General features: G+C 40.8%; 1 protein-coding gene across 3 annotated transcripts in view; it reads right to left on the reverse strand.

The window, feature by feature from the left end:
- The window catches only part of FGF13 (fibroblast growth factor 13), a 481,330-nt gene that overhangs the window by 38,135 nt on the left and 421,160 nt on the right, over positions 1-22,035 (reverse strand). For all 3 annotated transcript variants that reach the window (XM_045996541.1, XM_045996540.1, XM_045996542.1), the window contains one exon: positions 20,819-20,922. In XM_045996541.1, coding sequence (XP_045852497.1) covers positions 20,819-20,922 — 104 coding nt within the window. The remainder of the gene's footprint in view (positions 1-20,818; positions 20,923-22,035) is intronic.

Here is a 22,035-nt window from a genome sequence, read left to right on the forward strand (position 1 = left end):
TCTCTGCTCAGCGGAGAGCCTGCTTCCCTTCCTCTCTCTCTGCCTGCCTCTCTTGTGATTTCTCTCTGTCAAATAAATAAAATAAAATCTTTAAAAAAAAAAAAAGAAAGTTCCCATCAGAATCAAGAATAAATTAAGAAAATTCTAAAAAAAAAAAAAAAAAAAAAAAAAAAGAGTAACTGGGTGGAATAATGGGGTTGGGGGTGGTAAAAGACCGGCTGGAAGAGGCTTAAGAGGGAAGGCGAGCAGATGAGGTGAAGACAGGTCTACACTTCTTTGAGGGGTTTTGTTCTAATAGAAAACTAATAAATGGAATGGGAGCTGGTGAGGGATATAAAATAAAGGGAGATTTTTCTTATTTAAATGGGAAAAGTAAGAGTATGGTTATGTGCTGATGGGGATTATACACAAGAGAGGGAAATCTGATATACACAGGACGGGGGGGGGGCAATTTTTGGAGGGATGATCTCGAATAAGAGTACGGGGTTGAATCCAGGGCAAAATTGTAAGGGTTGGCCCTATGTGGGAGCAAGGAGAAGGGATCCATAATAACAGGGAGAAAAAGCAGACTATGTGGGTACACATATCAGTGGGTAAGTAGATACGGAGGTGGAAGGACAAGGCAATTTTATTCTTTCTATTTTCTCTGTGACACAAGAATCCTAGCCAGAGGAGGGGGGTGAGACACTTGGGATTTCAGGAGAAAGGAGTTATGAAATAATCAACTAGGTCGGTATAAAAGTAATTCAACTAGAGAAATTCAAATAACACTAATACTAATAAGGAGAAGGAGGTAAAGAAAGAGGAGAGGGGGGTAAGAGGAGGAGAAAGAAGCACTTAGTATGTCCCAGGCACTGTTCTAGGGGCTTTAGGGATGAGACCACATTTAAATCTCTCAATTCTAGGACACAGTTTTCCATGACTATCCCCACATTACAGATGATAAAACAAAAGTCAGCGACTGATCTGTGTAGGAGGCTTACTGGGCAGCACGGATGGCCCATCAGTGGTCATCAATATAAAAAGCAGAATGAGTCAGCAGAATCGCTTTCCTCCAGGAGCTCTAGTGAGACCAATGAACTTATACAGATGTAAATTTAACTGGGGTTGGGGAGCTGCCAGTCACTTAAAATGGGGGGAGAGAAAGAAAGTTGCATTAAATTGGTGATGTACGAAAGGGCAATTATCATGACGGACTGTGTCGCGTAAGCTGAGGAAGGAGATGAGTGAGGGGCAGGGGGTGTTGAGAAATTGTGAGAACGTTTTTGAGTAAACACACAGCTCTCCTGCTGGGAATAAGAAACTGTTAGAGCTGGGACTCGAAGGGGGGGAGTGTAAAGGTAGAAAGGGACAATCAAGGGTGGGATGGTTGAAATGGAGGTGGGGGTGGGTTAGAGGTTACTTTCAAGTTTTCCGTAAGAGTGATGGCTGAGATAAGATGGACAAGATCACTACAGAAAAAACTCAAGGAACTGAGAAGTTAGAGCACTTGAGAATAATCTACATGAATAATGAAATCATCAAGATTTATACCAAGAGTAAGGTTGTAGGGTGTGGCAATGATCTAGGAGCTACAACTGTCGAAGGGCTGTGGCGGGGTGGGGGGGGGGGGGGCTGGGTGGCTCAGTCGGTTAAGTGTCAAGACTTCAGCTCAAGTCATGATCTCATGGTTCCTGAGACCAGCCGAAGGGCTCTACGCTTAGTGGGGAATCTGCTTAAGGTTCTCTCCGTCTGCCCCGCGCCCCCGCCCCCGCCCCTGCCACTCACACGCATGCGCACACACTCTCTAATAGAAACAAATGAAGGAATGAATCTTTAAAAAAGTTGTCCCCTTCAGAGGAGGTGCGAGCAGGAAGATCAAGGAGTGGTACGCAGCATGGTTATGATTCTGAAGAGCACCCGAGACTCTGGCCACTTTCCCAAGTAATCAGATCACCATTCCCATCAATTTGCTACTTGCAAACTTCTGCTGCTCAGAGCTTGTTAATTCTATGAATACTCTTTCATGCCCTTTTTTTTATTCCAATGAAGCAAGCTAGGCTCTGTAGGATGTGAAAGCCTAGCTCAAGTGTGAAGAGCTCCCAACAGAAATGTTGGTTGGATATACATACTTTTTTAAAAAGTCCTCGTCACCCAGCCCAAGAAATAGGACTTCCTGAATAAGTGCCAAGGCAAAGGAGAAATGAAATTTAAATACTCCTTAAACTTTGAACTATTTGGGTGATTTTGCTAAGAAAAGCCTAAGAAATCATAATGGTCATCTGCTATGTTTTGAACTCTATGTAACAGTAATTCCACAAAAGGAAAATTCTCGTGACTTTTATGTCTATTTTAGTATTTATTTTTTGCCCTTTTTTCATACTAAGGCAATTCTGATCATCTACTACACATCTTAGTGACAATGTTGCATATTAAATCAACACTACAAACAAAGGGGAGTGGAAAATTGAGGGAAATTAGACATAGTCTAAAGAGCCCACTGTTTGGCTTTTTTTTTTTAAATCTTTTATAAAGGTAATACAATAAAACTAATTTTAGAAACTCCGATAAAGGCATAAAATTCTTAATATGATTCTCCCATGTGGTAACCATTTTGAATGTTTTGAGTTATGTGCCTCCTGTATATGGAGTGAGAGCCGAGAGATGGGGCCCAAGGCCTCTAAGAGGCATTTCTGTTGTACCTTCTCAATCTCTGCATTTTATAGTAATTCGAGCTTGTTACATTACGGGGAACATACATGCTAGTTGCTAAGGCATCATTACTAATCACAAAAGCTTTTGTCATAGACGAGAAATGTTTGCTTTAAAGGAATAGAAACACCTTCTGTGTATTATCGAATGGTTTGGTACAGACATACGGGGGTGACCGAAGCCGAAAAATGCACCCTCCGGTGAACCTGCAGCTTCCAGGTCCCGGACAATGTCTACCAGTCCAGGAGCTTGAGGGAACAGGGTGAGCTGGAACTAGGTACAGGATAAGTTCGTGGGGCCATTCTGGGTTCAAAGGTATGTTTAAACATGGATGGGATTAACGTGCCCGGAAAACCCAGCTCCATGTCTAGTAATGGCTTATTTCCATGAATACATGTTTTCTTCCCCACTATGTATCACTGGATTCAGAGAGCCTTAACTGGATCCTCAGTCTCCCGATCTGTAAAACAGGTGGGCTACGAATGGAAAATGGTCTATTATTGGAATTCCAGTGGATTCTCTTTATGGAGGCTGTCACGATTGCCTTGCAAGGCATTCACCACACTATGAACTCCTAACCCATAAATCAGCCAATAAGGAATTTCAAAGCTTGGGAACATGATTAACATCTCAAACCAGCTCTTCCTTCCGATTTGGTTGGTCCTCTCCCAGAGAGCTTTTCATTTTAGGTTCTGCCCGTTACAGTCATGCACTGCTAGGACACCTCTGCAAAACACAATGGCGGGGACGGGGATGGACTATGGGATGGATGCTATCTTGGGGAATAAAGTAGTGTTCCAAATAAATTATCCCTTGCAATGAATAACTAAAGCTGTTAGATTTGGTCATGTCATTTTATTTTTTTAGTAGCTTTTCTGTGATCTCTGCTCCTTTCTAATACAGGGCATATACGATTCAAACCGAACTTGGGTCCACAACAAAGCTAGAAAGAAGAAAGCGATCCATGACTGTGAGCTGTCACAACCCATCTGCGCACACTTAGGAGGGGACCTTATGTTTTCATGACAGAGAGGTGAGCCAGGGAAATTCTTGGCTCTGAAATGATCCCAGACTTATGTAACCGAAACTCTCAGGAGTGTCGTGTTTTTTTTTTTTTCTTTTCTCACCGATATTCCTTAGTTCGTTGAACTTAGAAGAGCTGCTAGCCTATAACAAACAAAATCCACTCAACCGAGAGAACCAGGGTAACAAAGCAGCCACCAGAGATGTCTTTTACAAACATGTTTCACCAAAAAAAAAAAAAAAAACTCTAAAAAATGGATTGCCTTTTCCATAAGCTACACTTCTTAGCTAAAATTAAATCTTAGACTCTACAATTGCATGAACCTCAAGGAATGTTTCCGAAACTTCTGTTACACAGAAGCCTGCCTTCGTTCAATGTTCATTCACCCAATGGGACAGGAGTGCAAACATTTACTGAGCCACCCGTATGCCAGACAATTCACGTAAGTAATCTCACTGAACCCCAGGAATATGTAATACCTGATTTCTAAGATGAGGAGCCTGAAAATCAGAAACGTAAGATAACCTGCTCAAGGCTACGTGGCCGGCAAGCCATAGTCCAGGATGTATATGTCTGTGATGCCCATGTTGGGTTTCAGAGGTGTTCCCCTATTTTCTGGGACCTTCTGAACATGGAAAATAAGGCCATCCATGGTTACCACTGTAATTCCTTCTGCTACATCTCCATAAATATGAGAGAAAATTTTTTGCATTAGCCATGCCTAAGGACCATTTATACCATCCCTAAAGTGGTGCCGCTGAGGTGGGCTGTCTCCCTAAGACAGAAAAATAACTCATCAACACTGGAAAGCTACCCCACGAATCCTCAGCATTATCCTACCGGTTAAATGTACTCAGAGTCCTCACAGTTCCTGACAGAGTCATACGCAACTCCATCTTCAAACATATTTTCAGAGGAGGAACCTGGGAACGTGTATCTCACTATGTTTCTCTAAAACGAAATAATTTGTGCACAGACAGGAATTTTATGACAGATTTGATGTCCTCTAAAAGTTGTCTTTAATTTCACTGCCATTTGGAGATCGATGAGAGGAAACGATACTGTGAAACAGCTTTTCCTGGCTCATTTATAAGGGAATTATAAGGACAGGACTCCTTGGGTTTAATTTTTGGAAATCTCAAATATCAGCATTTTTGATTCTCAGTGAAATTAAATATAAAGGAAGAGATCAGCAAAAGTAAGTCAAATCAGGTACATTAGCCCTTCCTCTCTTTTCAGACCACCAAAACTTGGATAGTTTATCTGCTAACAATTCCTCCAAAGAAATTTCAAGCATGTTTTCCTGCCAGCAAAAGCAATATAATTTCTGGGGAATCATGACTTGATAAATTCATAGAAGACAGAAGATTGCCATGAATATTTTGGAAGCTTGCTAATATTTTGTAGTAACACTAGTAAAACCTGTTAACATGGTATATAACTAGGTTAACTCTGGGGGCAAATTTGTTTTAATTTAATTTAAATGTGACCTGTGAGTATATATTTGTTAAATCTTACACACTGAGTTACACTCAGAGATCCCTTCCAATTAACATCTACTTTTCTAACACTGTTTTGCTGGGTTTGGAATGAAACTACATAATGGATAATTACCATCCAAGAGAGTAAAGTGTCTAACTACCACAATTATCCACATTAATTCAAATTGCATGAAAAAAGAAATAACAAATGTTTGGAAGACTGTGCTATGGGGGAAAACTAAACAAGCCAGCACAAAGGAAAACCTGATATTAACAGAGGAAGGGAAATCATGTATTTTCTCCCATTGTGTGGGGTAATGACCATGGAGCTTTAAGTTCACTTAATTCACTTCCTCGGCCATTACCAGTGGGGCACAGATACAGAGTAAGCAAATGAGCCCTCATTAGGGGATGTGATAACTAAGGATACGCCAAAAGCGTATTTTTAAGTCCCAGGGAGATATTTTTCAGTTTCAAAATATCTAGCTATGTACCTTACCATTTTCAAAAGCTGTCTACCTCACTGCACATACAGCAAATTGCTGTATTTTGACTCCGTTCACACATTCATTTATTATCTGAGTCATAGACCATGGAAATGTGACATTTTCCGCAGTTCAATGGGATGAAGAGGAGGACTATTAAGTGGAGGCAATTAGAAGACACGAACTGTCATCCTTTATTGGTCAAGCCTGGTTACGTTCCCAGTAGAATCCCAACGTTACTTTCATAGAAGTAAGCCAGACAATCGAAGGCGGCGAAAAAGAAAATAACATTACCGGGAAAGATTCATTAGAAGGCCATGTCTGCTATTTTGATCATGAGCACAAAAATAACTGTCCCCTTCCCCAGGTAGAACCCCTCGATTTCAAAGATGAGCCCCTGGCCCAGCAGTAGTAAGGAGTACTCATGGGGTCTGTGCTCTCCTCAAGCCCATCACTGTGGACTTTCTTAAAAATGTAATGATGGATGCAAAGCTGAGGTTATTTATGACTTGCAAGAGGGATTCTACAGACCATGGGAATCAAATTCAAAACCCTCACTTAATATGTGAGATGACAAAGCGAGGGTCTGAGATGCCTGCTTGGGCTCTTATGAGGCTGTAACATTACCAGGGAAACAGTCTGATACAATCAGATACTTCTGAAATCTCTCTGTTTACGATTAACTCAATGAAGCCCAAACAGAGTATGGCCTTAAAGGATGTGTAATCTAGCCTCTATCGAGGGGCTTGAGTTAAATAAAAATGTAGAGGCAGTGAGACCTTCCAGGAGCGATTCGGGAGAGAGAAAAATGACCGCACACAAAACAAACAATAACCGCACAAAAAATTCCTCTCATTTGAAATCAGAATGTCACAACGGAAGGGAAAAATGAACTATTACTACTATTTTCTTATAAAAGAAAATTTCAGTTAAAAGCAGGACTTGAAACTCAGTTGGTCAGAAAGCTTCTTTTAGCACCCATGAGGAAATACAACAAAATAGTCTAGAGCAACAATTTTCCCTTGACTAACATGGGATGACCACTTATGATACATAATTGCCTTGGGAAGGACTGTTGCCATCCCAGCAAGAAAATCTCTGAAAACTCTAGGAGTCTGCCACAAGATTATATCAGAGGCAGGGGTTCTGGAATTCTGTGGAAGACTGAGACTCACGAAACAGTTAAAGAAAAGTTCATGTATCTTGTAGGAAAGCCACTTAATGTTTCCTGGCCAGCAATACCTAATATATAAAGATTACATACACACTGAGAACTTCTAGAAGGACAAAGAACGCTATTAGTGTAACCTGGGCCACAGTGATAAAAGGAAAAAAATTAAATAGACAGAATGATGAATTTCAGGCTACTGGGCTTTTTGTTTGTTTATTTGTTGTTAAAAAAAATACCTATTTTTGACTTTGCATTTCATTCAGCAGTACAAAACAGTAATCCAAATTCGACAGTTTTTCTTGACCACTTGTCAAGTACACATACTGTGATGTAAGGTGATAAGTCAGCAGGGCTCCGAATGAATGCATCACCATACTTAACATTATTATTTTAATATTATGATTATGCTGGGCTGCCTCAGCAAAATTCATAAGAGTCCTAGAATGGAAATTCTTTTTAGAGCAAAATTTCTCTGGCATGATACTAAACCCTTTCAAATGGGACCTTCCTATACAGAGAGAGTATATTTATATCCCAGGTCCCCCTTGGACTGTGGACCCCTCATGGATTGTGGCATAACAGCTCTGTATGTATTTTCCTGAAAGATCAATGTTCTCAATATATTGAATAAAACACTGGTTCGTGATGAAATGGCAATAGGTTGGGTGGCAAAAGTAAGAGCAAACAGAGGTTTAATAAAACTGAATAAAAAAGAAATTTTTTCTATTACTGTAATACTTAAACTCTCCATGAAAAAGAATATATATGTATTTTTTAACGTCTTGCTGCTAACTTTTAAGAACAAAGCTGAGGGGCACCTGGGTGGCTCAGTGGATTAAAGCCTCTGCCTTCAGCTCAGGTCATGATCCCAGGGTCCTGGGATCGAGCCCCACATCGGGCTCTCTGCTCAGCAGGGAGCCTGCTTCCTCCTCTCTCTCTGCCTGCCTCTCTGCCTACTTGTGATCTCTGTCTCTCAAATAAATAAGTAAAAATCTTAAAAAAAAAAACAGAACAAAGCTTAATCTGTACAAGTATTACGAGCTGACTTAGACTTTTCCCTATGTTCCAAAGAAAGTTTGAAAATGTAGTGTAGCCACTGGGTTGGGTGAATCCATATGCTAATTTATAACCTATGAAAGAGTCACCGATTCATTAAGAAATTAAATGTAGGGAACATTTAGGAAGTGTTAATGTGCTTATAAAAGAGAAATGGGAACGCGATGAACAATTTGTGAAGTAATTAACTAATGTGCCAGAAATGAGCAACTTGCTGAAGGTTATTTGCCAGGTTTTTTTCACAGTGGGCCCTATTTTCATTTCCCCTGACTCGAACACACCATGGGCGGTTTGAGATCTCTCGCGCTGAGGTGTGCAGAACCATAAAAAGGTGGGATTTATCTACTAATAAATGCTATTGATTCAGGGTATCAGTGGGGGTTAGTATCTCATACTCTGACGACACACTTTACGTAGATCTTATTATGACATTGATGTCTTGGTAGAATTTCTTGGGTTATTGAATTTTGGACTTGATGAAGTCTACGTAATGTCAGCCAAGAAAATTATGCCATTAAAGGAGGGATTCCAACAAATTGTGTAAATGACACCTATACTTAAGGATTAGTTAGACATGGAAAGAGGCTGGATTGTATGTTTGTAAGGCCTCTCAAAGGTTGACTTAGGTCACCATTCAGGGATGTGTAACCATAATGTATAATAATAATAAAAAATTAGAAAAACACCTAATTAAGTGTTGGTGGTTAAAGCAAAGTAAAAGCCCAAACCAGCTAATTGCCCATCTTCTTTCAGCATGCTTTTTTTAAAGATTTTTATTTATTTGACAGAGACAGAGATCACAAGTAGGCAGAGAGGCAGGCAGAGAGTGAGGGGGAAGCAGGCTCCCTGCTGAGCAGAGAGCCCGATGTGGGGCTCGAACCCAGGACCCTGAGATCATGACCTGAGCCGAAGGCAGAGGCTTAACCCACTGAGCCACCCAGGCTCCCATCAGCATGCTTTTTTTTTATGTGAGCTGTAACCAACACAAGAACCTGCCATTGCACCAACCAAATCTCACTATGGTTCCATTTTTAAATGAAGGCAGTTCACAGTTATTCTGACAAAAATGGCAAATCCTTCCCTCTCCCAAGTGGGAGACTGACCACCTACAAAGGCTATTGTACACATGCTTCCATATTTACCATAAAAAACCCTTTGTCAAATATTCGGACAGAAAATGCTAAATAAAACAATAGGAAAGCCTGACCTTGAAAGGAGGTAATCAAACCATTTAAAACCTGTTTGCATAGCTCCTTGTTGGAATATTAGCACAAATGAGGGGAAAAGGGCAATGATGGTAAACCTTTCTGAAACCATGTGCCATCCGATAATCTTGTCTGCTGATTCACTGAATGTCTGCAATCTGACGTGCCTGGGTCACTTGCTCCCACACTGTTGAACCTTGAGGGTAGAACCTAGCACTTAGAGGCTAGTCGGAACCTCAGAGAAGAAAATGCATTTCATTTTCATTTTGGCTCCCTAACACTGCCAAGGCAGAGGTGTCCCAACCGCCAAAAAAAAAAAAAAAAAAAAAAAAAAAGTCTGACTCAAATCTAATCAGGATTGTTTCAAACACACATGGAATCCTTCCATTTCTTTACTATTAGGACTCCTCACCTGTCCAATTCTTCTTTTGCATGTTTTGATGGACCACAACACCAAAGCAACACTAGCACCCAGCGGCTTATAAAATGATGGTCTCTGTGTGTCCACACCCGGGGTGAGCCCCCAGAGACGGAGGCGCCCTCACCCCTCCAAAAGCAAGAACCATGCAAATTGATGAACATCACCAGAATGTGTTAGAGATATTGGAAAACAAACAAACAAAAACCACCCTTGAGGTCGAAACTCTGCTAGTCTCGCTAAGCTTTTGGAGGTTCAAGACAGATCCTGTCAGTGACGGGTGGTGAGTAAAATGATGAGCTGAGGCGGGGAAAAGAGATTCCACAGCACAGAAACTAAAATGCTGCTCCGCAAGGCCTCTGTGTGAACGGAAATCACAGCAAGGTCCGGGGCGAAGAAACGTACTGAGCAAAATCACTCATCATGGTTCTGTTGAGCTCTGCCCTCAAGGCTAATTATCAGTTGAAATAAAGTCTCACGCCTAGATCAGAGACACTAGCTGTTCCAGTGTTTCCTGAACCTCTTCCGTGAAATTTAAGAATTGCCAGATTCAAATATCCTTGTGGCATACAAATGCTTTGATTTATTGACAGGGCTACTGGGAGCGGAACTGTGTTCGAGCAAACACTTTTATTTGGGAATAGAGGAGTACAAAGAAACAATGTGTTGGCTGGGTGGCGTCTCTTGTTGGAGGGATATGAGGAACGCAAATGTAATAAACAGCTTTCCTAAATGGGTTTTTGATCCACCTAATGTATCTAGCGCTAACCACCCATGTAACCGTCCATCTGATCAGAGAGAAGTTACACGAGTAACAGGGATCTCAGAGCAAAAGGAGATGGTAGCGTCAAAACCTGACTCCGTTTCTTCAGCAATCACGAAAGTCGCTGGTAGGAAATGATCATTCCCTTCTGGAGAAATACGTACTTTTTATTCCTCAAAATAGCAGGTGTGACTAGAGCCTGCATATTATAGCTCCAAGAAGTTGTATCTGGGTCTACGGGTCGGCATCATTTCTCATAGTTCCGCCTACTACTCCAGGATGAAACTGTAGAAAACCGGAGGGAAAGATTCCCCAGTGGTATTGCCCAAACATGGGAGGGGGGCTCGGGCATACCTCGAGGCTTTCGCTGGATGAACCCCCTGTAACCCACTCGTGTTATGCAAGTGGAGGCACACGCTTACAAGACTTTTAAAGCACTCCAACTTGCAGCATTTCTTGTTATGAACGACAACGATTTTCCCATCGTATTCAACGTTACTGTCCCATGACATAGAAACACAGTCTTAATGTGATCTGCTAAAGACTGTGGTGCCAAATATCCAATATACATTATTTAATACAACTGGTAAATTTCCATCAGGAGGCACCCTCAACCCACCCCCATCCCCAAGGACATTCAAATTATTTCCTTAGATGGCATTTTCTTACAGTGAGATCGGGACTAAAAATAGCATTGCCAAGCTGCAGAAGTTGGGGAGGAAGAGTTTATGCCAATCCTTCCGGCAGTAGATCAACTACTAACAATCAGGACTCTGAATGTAGGACAAATGACTGTAAACTCCAGCCACTGTACGGAGCAATGTGATCACTGTTTGTGGCCAGATTCTAGCCTCGTACCTTACGGAGGTTCCCCGGATAGCTGGTAATTGATTGGCTGACAAATCTCCTAGACCATCTCATGCCTCCGGTTCTCTGGGAGTTGAGACGTGCGAAGGGGCTTTCTGAGACCAGAGGTGTCTTTTGGGGGGGGGGGGCGCAGCTTTCAGATCTCTACCTTAAACACTGTGATACAGTAAAGAATCTCTCAGCTCCCAGGTCTCCTGGAGGCTCGACTTCAATGTTCTTTGGGGCAAACAGCCTGCAGAGAGGCTCTTGCGTGAGCACTCATATTACAGGGAATCATCACATCATGGACAGGAACCAGGGAATACTTTACACAACATTTTGGAGAATTCTTTAGCCAAACAACCAAAACACTGCTGTTGTTGTAGCCTTGCTGATTTTGTGGCCGGATGAGAACAATGGATTTGTTATGCACAGGCTTTTTTGTTACAGTGTTTGCTATATATAATGGAGTTTTACCAGTTGGAATCCCTTTTCTGAAAGCTATCACTGTCACTTTTTGGTGTCTCATCGTCAATTATGAAAGTATTGTGGGACGATTCATACCCTCCCCTTGTTAAGCTTTTTCCAGCCTATGTCTTATTGTTGTCTAAGTTGTTAATGCCTTAGGGTTATTTACATTTGACATTTCCAAATATCTATAAGAATTTTGTTCTTGGGTAAAAATGGACATGACCTCTAATTCTGGCTACACCTGCTCTACACTGAGCCAGAATTTCTATCCACATCTGGGGCCCTGATGGAAAGGGGTGTTTTATATTACGGCTACTGGCTATATGCAAAATCTACCCAAGAAATCAATTGAGGCTTTCCCAGCAGTTCAACTTCCAGACTGTCAAAAGCAGTTAGCATCAGAGTATCTGATGAATAACTTAATCAGAATTTTAGCACAGATGTGTTATCTACTCACACATTCAGCCCAGGCAAAACATATTAAATGTATTAGTCAGGGGCCTGCCAGTTATTAACCTTGCTTAAAGCTATTATAATGATCAGAGAAATGCTTTCATTTAAAGTTTCCCTGTTCGGAAGTCACAATTCCCTTTAAGTGGGGTAACCACTGAAACCAGTACTGCTGCCTTCAAGTTTTTTTGGGTACCGGTAACACACTTTTTTTTTTTTTTTTAAGTAGGCTCCACACCCAGCACAGAACCCAAAACAGATCTTGAACTCACGATCCTGAGATCACGACCTGAGTTGAGATCACGAGTTGGACGCTTAACTGACCGAGCCACCTAGGGGCCCCTGAGTAATTCACTTCCTTAGGGAATCTGAAAACGTTAACAATCAAGAGGACACATAAAGGTTGTAATTGGGACCTTTCACTTATTTCACACATTCAAAAGGCCTGACACAAATAGTATGATTTGTTTTTATTTTTTTTTACATACGTCTTTATTAATTAGTTGAATATTTACTAAAAAGGTAATTTTTGCTACACATTGTTGTATGACTAAGGGGGTGGTGAAGAAAAATCAGTTACTACTTACGGAGTATAAGATTAGTAGGTAAACTATTTGAAGACACAACTTTCATGGAAAGGATGATAAGAAAAAAGGGGCTGACAGACCGTTTGTTTCTGCCACATTAAGGACTAAAATTATACAAATAAGAAGGGAGGGACTAAAAGCACTGTCAGCTCCAAGACATGAGACTCACTGGATAATTACACGAAATGTCGCTTTATAAAAGGTCTTATTTGCTCGGTTCTATAAAGCTAGTAAGCATTACCAAATATGTTGCTAGAGCAATCTCCAAAGGTATTATATGTTCAGCGTAGGATATATATTAAAAAACAGATTTATTTTGGGAATTCCAAAATAACTAGTCCCATAATAGCAACAGAGCAATGAACATAAGACTGGCTTCTTCCATTTGCCTTTGTGTATGTGTGTTGTGTGTGTGCGTAAGTACGTGCGCATGCATGCGCACGCTTGAATTACCCCCCTACATCTGGCTTTACTTGCTAAAATTCTTCTTCCTCATTCCTGCCAATTACTTTATTCTTTAGCTCCAAGAGACTGGCTTTTTTCCTACAAATATGAATTTAGCTTCTGAGTTAAAGCCGAGAGATCCTCTTTTAAATACGTGCCCCATGACCTCTCATTTGGATTATTTTTTCAACTTGGCCTCAAAAACAGAATATGGAGCCAATCTCGCTCTATTTAGCTACAACTATTATTGTCTCCTTGATTTCTGAGAAAGCACCATCCTCAGTTATTTTTCTACCTAAAAAACTATACCTTCATCCTGAATAATTTACCAATCTGGGCTATGTTTTTACGGAGACCATAAAGAGAAGGCACTTGACTGTGAAGGTACAAACAATCAGATTTATCTAATTTCATACTCAAATCCTGCCAAGCCAGATTTTCTTCCACATTTGAATGAAACTTCCATGAAATGGAGAGAGAACTGAACATGTGAAATAATCTGTGACTTGGGAAATGTATTTTGGGTTTGAAAATTATGCTGGTTCACTGGTATTCTGAAGAAATATCGAAGATGAATACAGCTATATACAGTCTATTTTTCAGTACAGAAAATATAATAACCTCGACCTCAACAGCACCAACACAATAACTGAAAGCCTCTTTAAAACGATGGGTATTAAGGAGGGCACTGGGTGTTATATGTAACTAATGAATCACTGAACACTACATCAAATCCTAATGATGTACTATACAGTGGCTAAGTGAACATAATAAATAAATAAATAAAATGTAAAATTTAGCTCCTTGAGCTAGCACAGCCGTTCATTAACAAATAAAATGTGTTAATTTTCTCTCCTTTTCCTTCTGTAAAACAATTTCATTTTCTTTATATTCCATTTTTAGTGATACCGCTCCAAAGTATGTGTGTGTGCATTTAATTACCCTTACCATTCCCTTAACGTGAAACGAAAATGCCCATCAAAAATGTTTACTTTCGGGGTACCTGGGTGGCTCAGTGGGTTAAGCCTCTGCCTTCGGCTCCGGTCATGATTTCAGGGTCCTGGGATCGAGCCCCGCATCAGGCTCTCTGCTCAGCGGGGAGTCTACTCATACAGCCCCCCTCCACCGCCTCTCTACTTGTGATCTCTGTCTGTCAAATAAATAAATAAAATCTTTTTTTTTAAAATGTTTAATTCCATGGCCACTGAAAACAAAAAAGCCGTTAGATATGGGAACCAAAATTGGGAATCTAAGTTTGTGCAGTCAACCCTTTTCTAACTTTATATAAATAAAACAAATCAAATTCAATACTTTGTGAATTAACTGAAGTACACAAAGAAGCTAAAGTTTTAATTAGATGTTAGAATTCATGTCTACTAGTTTTGTAGGGGTGTTATGTATGATGGCTACTGGTTATATGCAAAATCCATCCAAGAAATCAATTTTGATTTAATAATCATCACGTTCTTCCATACTGGATATTAATAGTGTTTGTGGTTATTTTAAACCTATTTCCTTTTATAATGGGGTCCATCCCCCTTCCCTAAACAGTTTTAATGTTTAAAACCAGGGCCCTCCTTTTGATTCTAATTAACTTTATAAGCCTCTATGACAATAACCCTAGAAGTTAAATTATATGAACTTTCTGATCTATAGATTTGACAGAACTCGAACATTGTCCACATTATAAATGTTGGCTAGGAGGATATTCGTCACACTGAGTTGATCGAGGAGTTCATCTAAACTTTAACATCCTTCCTATATTAGAACATGGGCTAGAGCTGTGAAGTCGTGTCACTGAAAATTAGACCTAAAATCGTCACATGCTAAAATCTGAGAAAGAGAACAAACGTGTACAAGAGTACACTTGCACCTGACTGCTAAGTGTCGGGAGCTTCTGAGGCCTTTCAACATAAACCAATCCCCCACCCACAGTCTGAAGTTAAAACATTTATCAGAACTGACTTTAATTCACTCAAACGATGTAAACTAACCTTCCATTAAACCACGGTCTATTTAAGCCCGGTGCCTAGAATGCTAAACCCAGAAAATCCTCTGCTGCCAAAAGATCCTACTTTTTACGATGCTTCCTTGCTTTGCGAAAAACATGTTCATTTTTCTCAACCTCAGTTTAACTGTTGGTAAACGTTATATGGCTTACCTAAAAATCATTAGTCAGTTCTCAAATTTTTGACTAATTGTCTTATTTTTCTAAAGAGGTTTTGTGACTAACATACATAATTAAAAAAAATTAAAATAATGAGGTTTGGGATTCCTAAAAATATAACATTAAAAACTGGGCTTTTAGGAGCACGGTATTTACTCAAAGCATTTCCTGGTGGATTGTTTACTAGTTGCAAAAGAAAAAAAAAGAGCAAGAACTATATGGTGGAAAATCAGACAACATCTTGATTGGATCATCAAGATTAACATGTGTTATAGGAGAAGAAACTTGGTAACTTTGAGGTATGTGTAAATAATCCAATAGAGAAGTCAAAATCAGCCCCTGCTTTTCAGATTTCAAGACAGACTGGGCCCCTGGGATCAGTAAGACACGCTGCCTTATTCCCATGGCATCAAGCTGACTCTCAGAGAGACCTGCTTTCTGATCATGCATCTAATTTGCTATGGTCGTCCCAAGACCATAAAACAAGGCAGTAAAATCACTCCTGTAAGTCCTCTCTAGAAGCAGGTGACTGGAAAAGCTTTATTTGTCAAAGGATTTCTACTTGTCTTCATGTTAATGCCCCCAACCCAGACACAACTCAAGCAACACCATGCACTCTGGAAACAGAAAAGTAGTGTTGATGAAAGGTGAAGTAATTAGGCAGGTAAAAAGACTGCCACTGAGTTCTGGAACATTCCAAAATCAAAGCAAAATGCTTTTGGTTTAGCTTTGAGTTTATTCTGTTTCTAGTATCTGCTATTACTCCTTTATTAAAACAGGTACTAGGATGTTATTAATATTTTCACATTTAAGAGCCTTGATTTTCTGCAGTTAATGTTTATTTATTTCAACCGGTTCTGAAATATGTATTAGGAACAGCTTTATGCTATTAAATATTTATACTAAGAAGTTTTGAGGAACTCTCAAAAGCTTATGTGTAACTCATTATTGGTAAAGAAAAGCCCAAGGTATGAACAAAGTTCTCGATGCATAATGAATAATAATTTCCTTACAGTTCCAGAAAGCCTTAGTTCTATCATCGACAAAAGTAAATATGTTATGAAATAATGGCTAATTATGATTCTCTGTGCCACAGATGGTTTCTCACTGCCACTTGAGCCTACATCAAGTCTGTCCCCCGTGGCAACAAGAAAAAAAGGGGGGGGGAGGGTGCAGTGCAGGAATTCAGAGATTAATTATGGAAAATAAATTACTATCTCTACGGCAATCACGACGTGGAGGTAATATTTCGTTATGCAATGAAGAGGGGGAAGAAATGGTAAAAAATGAAAAACTGAATTTCAAAGAAATGGAAGGATGTACAGGCAGAAATTCCAAAGTATACAAAGAAATACAAGGAAATAAAATAAGAGAGCTTCCCCGAGAGTCAGCATTTTCCTTCCTCACAAGAAACAGTCCTTCAGAAATATAAAGTCAATTTGTTTGCAAGAGCAGAATAAGATGATCAGCATCAGATATTTCAGATAAAGGACAAAGTGCATATGAGTTCATGGTTTCTGACTTCATGGTAGGGGCGGAGGTGGTTCTCAGTGCTATTCAGCAATCATTTTTCTTGGCCCTAGATCAGTGGTTTTCAACCCGAGCTACCCATTAGCATCAGCTGCAGAGTTTTAGAAAATATTCATGCACAGACCCCCCCCCCTTTAGATATTTTGATATAATTGGTTTGAGTGTAGCACAGAGACTGGAATTTTTTTAAAGGTCCCCAGGTGATTCTAACAGGTGGCCAAGTTGAGACTGGCTATCTGACTAGCAGTCAGCCAACTTTTTTTGGTAAAGGGTTAAGATAGTAAATAGTTTTGCCTTTGTGGGCCCTCAGGGGTCTGTTTCAACTATTCTGCTCTGCTGTTGTAGCATAAAAGCAGTCCGAGACCATAAGTAAATGAATGCGTGTGACCGTGTTCCAATAAAACTTTATTTACAAAGACAGGTTATAGCCTGGATTGGGCTCATGTGCTGTGGTTTACACAGCGCTGGTCATTAGACCGTTTCCACGCCCCCTTTCCCAAAACAGCTGTTTCAAATCTTCACCCATGCCACCCGGGGGCCTCTGTTTTTCAGCCGGTGACCTCTCAGTCCGCTTCAATAGGAATACAAAGGGCATTTGGCTGGAAATCCCTCAACTTTCTTCTCCATCACCAGCCGGCTTCGTACATCTATGTCTCTCTGCATCTGTCCTCATCTCTTTGGCTCCTATTGTAGAAGTGGGCTCCCTCTTACCAAAGTCAATCTAATCCTTTCACTTACACTCAATTCCGTCAGTCTCTTCCACTCCTTCTGGACCCCATTTCCCATGTTTTTAATTCCTTCCTCTCGACTGGCTCTTTTCCTTCCCCTAACAAGTAGATTCAAGAGTCTTAACCAAATCACCCCCAAAGCGTTCAGCCCTCAATCCTGTGTCCTTCTCTAAATACTCACGTTGTCTCCTGTTAGAAATGCCATACCTGCCGCCTCTACTTCCCCTTCCCATTCACCCTCCTCAAGTCACCCACCACAGTCTGGGTTCTGTCTCCATGACTCCACTGCAAGTGCTCTTGTCCAGATCACAGAAGACCTTCCTATGATAGAGTCCTAGTTCTTGTTTGACTTATTTTCTCTGAAGTATCTGACATTGCGGGCTCTTCTGAAAACTCTGTCTCGTGCTATCTGCCTCCTTTAGTTCTGCTGCTGCTGCCGGCACTTCCACGATGGTATTCCCTAATATTATTTGACAAACACTCGTCTCTTCCTGTGCGACATATCCTCTCGACTATTTCCACGCCAGCAACCGCCACCTACATGCAGGAGCTCCCACACTGTATCCCTAGCTCACATCTTTCTCCAACTCCACGTTCATATTTTCAAAGATCTCTAGCAAGCTCCACTTGGGTACCTTCCTTCTCGGGTCTGCTTTCTCCTTTACTCTCCGTCATGGTCAACAGCTTCACCATCAGACCAGTTGCCAGAGGTAAGGTTCTCCCCCTCCCCTCCAAGCCCCCACATAACCCGCCATTGTGCACATTTTAAAAAGCGTCTGTACTGCAGCTCCTTCGCTGCCGTCTGTGTGTAGTGAGTGGTGAGCCTACATGTTGGACCACCCACGGGGGGACTGCGTTCTCTCCAAATCCAATCCGCCACCAAATCCTGATGACCCTACCTCTGAAAGAGCTCACGAGTCCCTTTGGCCAATGCCACTGCCGATGCCCTAAGGCAGCCCTTAGTTCACTTCCTTATTTTTGCTTCCTCCTTAGGTCACCGACCAAACCCCTTTTCTCTTTGCTACGTGGCACTTAACTGAACTGCCTACAATGTTTCAGCGGTAGAAGTGCCATGGTTTCACGTAAGAGCAGTGCAATCCTCACTCTTTCGATGAGGCATAATATTTCCTGTCACTTTTTGGTCACAACGACACAAGATGCGGACGTTACTAAGACAGATTCTATCCTGATGCCATCTGGGTACCACACTTGAAATGATAACGAAATGGGTGACCAGCATGGTGAAGGGACTCCAAACCATGACCCAGGAGGAGCAATGAGAAGTGGAAAATTTATCCTGGAGAAAATTCAGATTCTTTGCTGGATCTTTTTCCCTATGTGAACTCCAGGGTTCAATGAGGTCAATCAGACATTTTTCCTCCTTAATGAAAACACCGTTTCTTTTCCTTAATAGGAAATGCTCACTTAAGGTTCCTTTTCCTTTAATGGGAAATGCTCACTTAAGGTTCCTTTACCTTAATGGGAAAAGCATACAAAGTGTCCCAAGTTTCGCTCTCAGCTTGCCCGTCATAGAGAGAAAGAAAGCCCATCGATCTACAATGCTGATTCCTCCTGGGAAGTCTTCTTTAGAAATGAGCTCATGTTGGCATTTACCTACTTGCTAAAATGATGGTCAGTTCGAACGGTAGGCTATGAATTTTTGACATCGGTTCCTTAAATGTAATACCAATTGCCCTCATTTTCTTGAGTGGCGACACCTGACGTATTACTTAACATGACTTTTTCCTCACTCTAACTTAAAGGTTATTGCCAAAATTAAAATTATTGTTGCAAGATTTTTAAAAAAATTCAACCTTCTGGAATCTTGACCAGTAATTATTTCCTAGTGATAAGCTTCTGTCCCGTCTGGTATTCACCTTCCCAAAAGTATGCTTCGTATATTCCATTCCCTCCCATGCCTGCACAGTGGTTTCAGAAAACAAGCATTTCTTTCATTAAATACCTACCTTTGTATCTGGCCCTGTTGAGGCAGTCTGTGGATCTAAATGAGGTTAATTAAAATCCTACATTATTACATTCTCTTACCTTAACTCACAGATCTGAAAAACAAATCCTCTTTCCTATCCTTTATAATAATAGCAATGTATTAATGAGTGACAGATTTCACGAATATAGTGATAAATCCAAATTTTGCCCTTGTAAAAATCATAAAGCCCCCGTATTTATTCAACAAGACCACTGCCATGGCCTGATAAGAATCGGACAGTGACCAGGGTTGGAGGGTTCTGCTAGTGACTGATCGTCTATGGTAACGTGAAACGGACTACCCGGTTTGCCAAATGAATGGGCCCTTTGTGGTCTTCGTCTTCTCCCACCTCTTTCCCAGTCTGGCCTCTGGAAACCGGGGCTATGACACGTCTGTCAACAGTCTCTCTACACACCTGGCTTTGTAATAAATTCAGGGAACAGGCGAGAGCACAAGTATTTATAGATTAACCACTCAGGCCGACTGGGGACCAGGTTTCTCCAGCCTTGGTAATAGCCTCCTTGAAGGCTATCCAGTAGGAAGTCTGACAAGCGGTTCTCTCCATTTTAAACATCCTAGCCTCTTCTGAAAATACGTGCAACTCGAAATGAAGATTACAAAGTATTGCTAGATTAAGTGGTCTCCTGTCATCTGTAACTAGGTCTACTGGTAAGAATGAAATCCTCACTCTGAGAACTGTACTGTTTCTGCCTGTATTTAAATGTGAAACATATTTTTAAAAAGCTTTCTAGTTTGGCCTTGCGTTCCTAACTGAATTGTTGCCTACACTGTTTACATATTTCCTGGGAAAAGCAGGAATTTGCACACAGGGAGAGGTTGAAATGTGCCTGAAGGAAAAAGGGTAGAGATAGCAAATGTAACCTAGTGGAACAGAAGATAAGGAACAGAGATAGTTCCAGAACTGTCTTTCATGTCCTAGAGTTCATTTGAGGAAGAGGTCTCCTTCATTTCTTTAGGAGGAAACATGGATACATATATATTGAATTGCCAAGCAGGACAACAAGACAGAGCATTCTATGATATGCCATGTAAACTAATAACCCAAATGTCATCATATGCGCAAAAAAAAAGTTTAGCGGATCTTTGATTTTATACCAAAAATGTTAGCCTCAAGTGATTAACTAGCAATAGACAGAACTTTCCCTGGAAGTTGATTTGTCCTTTCAAATGAGATCTTTCCATCAAAAACATTCTTCCTCATCACAGAAATCTGCATTAACACATACGCAACATGTTTTATTTCACATCGGATGAAACCCGATGCTCAAAGCATGAGCACCGTGAAAGGCTTACCGAGGTGTACAGGTATCCCTCGCTGTTCATTGCCAAATACAGCTTGGTTTGAACTCCTTGGATAGCCACCACTCGAAGACCCACAGGGATGAGGTTAAACAGAGCTGAAATCAAAAAGAACGAGAAAGCGATGTTATCATTCTGAATTCCATAGCTTTACAATGTTACCAGCAGGTGTGGCCCTCCAAAAGTAATGTGTGCTGGGTAAAACGATGTCTGTGTATTTACACATAGATAGATAGGGACTCTTCTCCCTTTTAGTGTGCTCGGTGTCTGGCTACAGTCACATGAGTGGGGAAATGGGAGACAAGCCCGTGGTTTGTGTAGTGTCGGAAGTAGGGAATCCCGATGCTTTTGGAGAGCTACAGTTTCAGGAACTGGTCTATATATTAAATGGCTTTATCCTCAACGAACTATTTTAAACCGCTCCCCTAGATGACAGCTAAAATTCACAGACATGGTTATGATCTACCAGTTGGGGAGAGATTCCTAGAATCTTAGAAAAGATACTAGTCTAACTCCCTCATCTAAATTATCTGTATTATTTCCAATGCAACAACCCAAAAATAAATCCGGGCCTTGAAAAAAAAAAAAGTCATTTTGTAGTCTTATGTTCCCAGAGTAGTATTTCAGTATTTCTTAAAGAACCAACATTTTCTAAGATAGGGTTGGGGGGATGGGCAGTGCCTAGGTTTTCGCATCTAGTGGCAAAGGTAAAAAGAATACCAATAATGAACTTAAGAGGTTTGTTTGTTTATTTAGCAAAATAGTTGTAAGTAGGCAGCCAGCTGGTACCAAAGAGGCCTTCATTTCTCCATTTGAAGGTTTGATTGCGTGAAACTTACACCCAGCCTCTCCTCACAATCACACACCACTCACTGGAGAAAACCAGTGGGCGTCCTCCCCCTACCAGCTGTCTACTCCCTCCTACACTGTGAATAAAAATAAAACAGTACATTTTTAAAACGTAGTGCTTGCCACACACATCTTTTGAAGCTAGCCTGTGCACCTTTCAAGAGTCATAGACCAATGTTGATGATTGTTGCCTTGGTGCGTAAGTTTACTGAAGAGGATACATTGGTCTGCTATCATTTCTGTGAACAAGAATGTAAAAGAGTCACCAAGTGGGTAAGAACAGCTTTTCTGAGATCTCTTACCTTGATGCATATCTATCCCGCTGCAGTACGTGGGGCAACATGGGTGAAAAATATTAGTGA

The sequence above is a fragment of the Meles meles genome, chromosome X (assembly GCF_922984935.1).
Source record: "Meles meles chromosome X, mMelMel3.1 paternal haplotype, whole genome shotgun sequence".
In the NCBI taxonomy this organism is placed as follows: Eukaryota; Metazoa; Chordata; class Mammalia; order Carnivora; family Mustelidae; genus Meles; species Meles meles.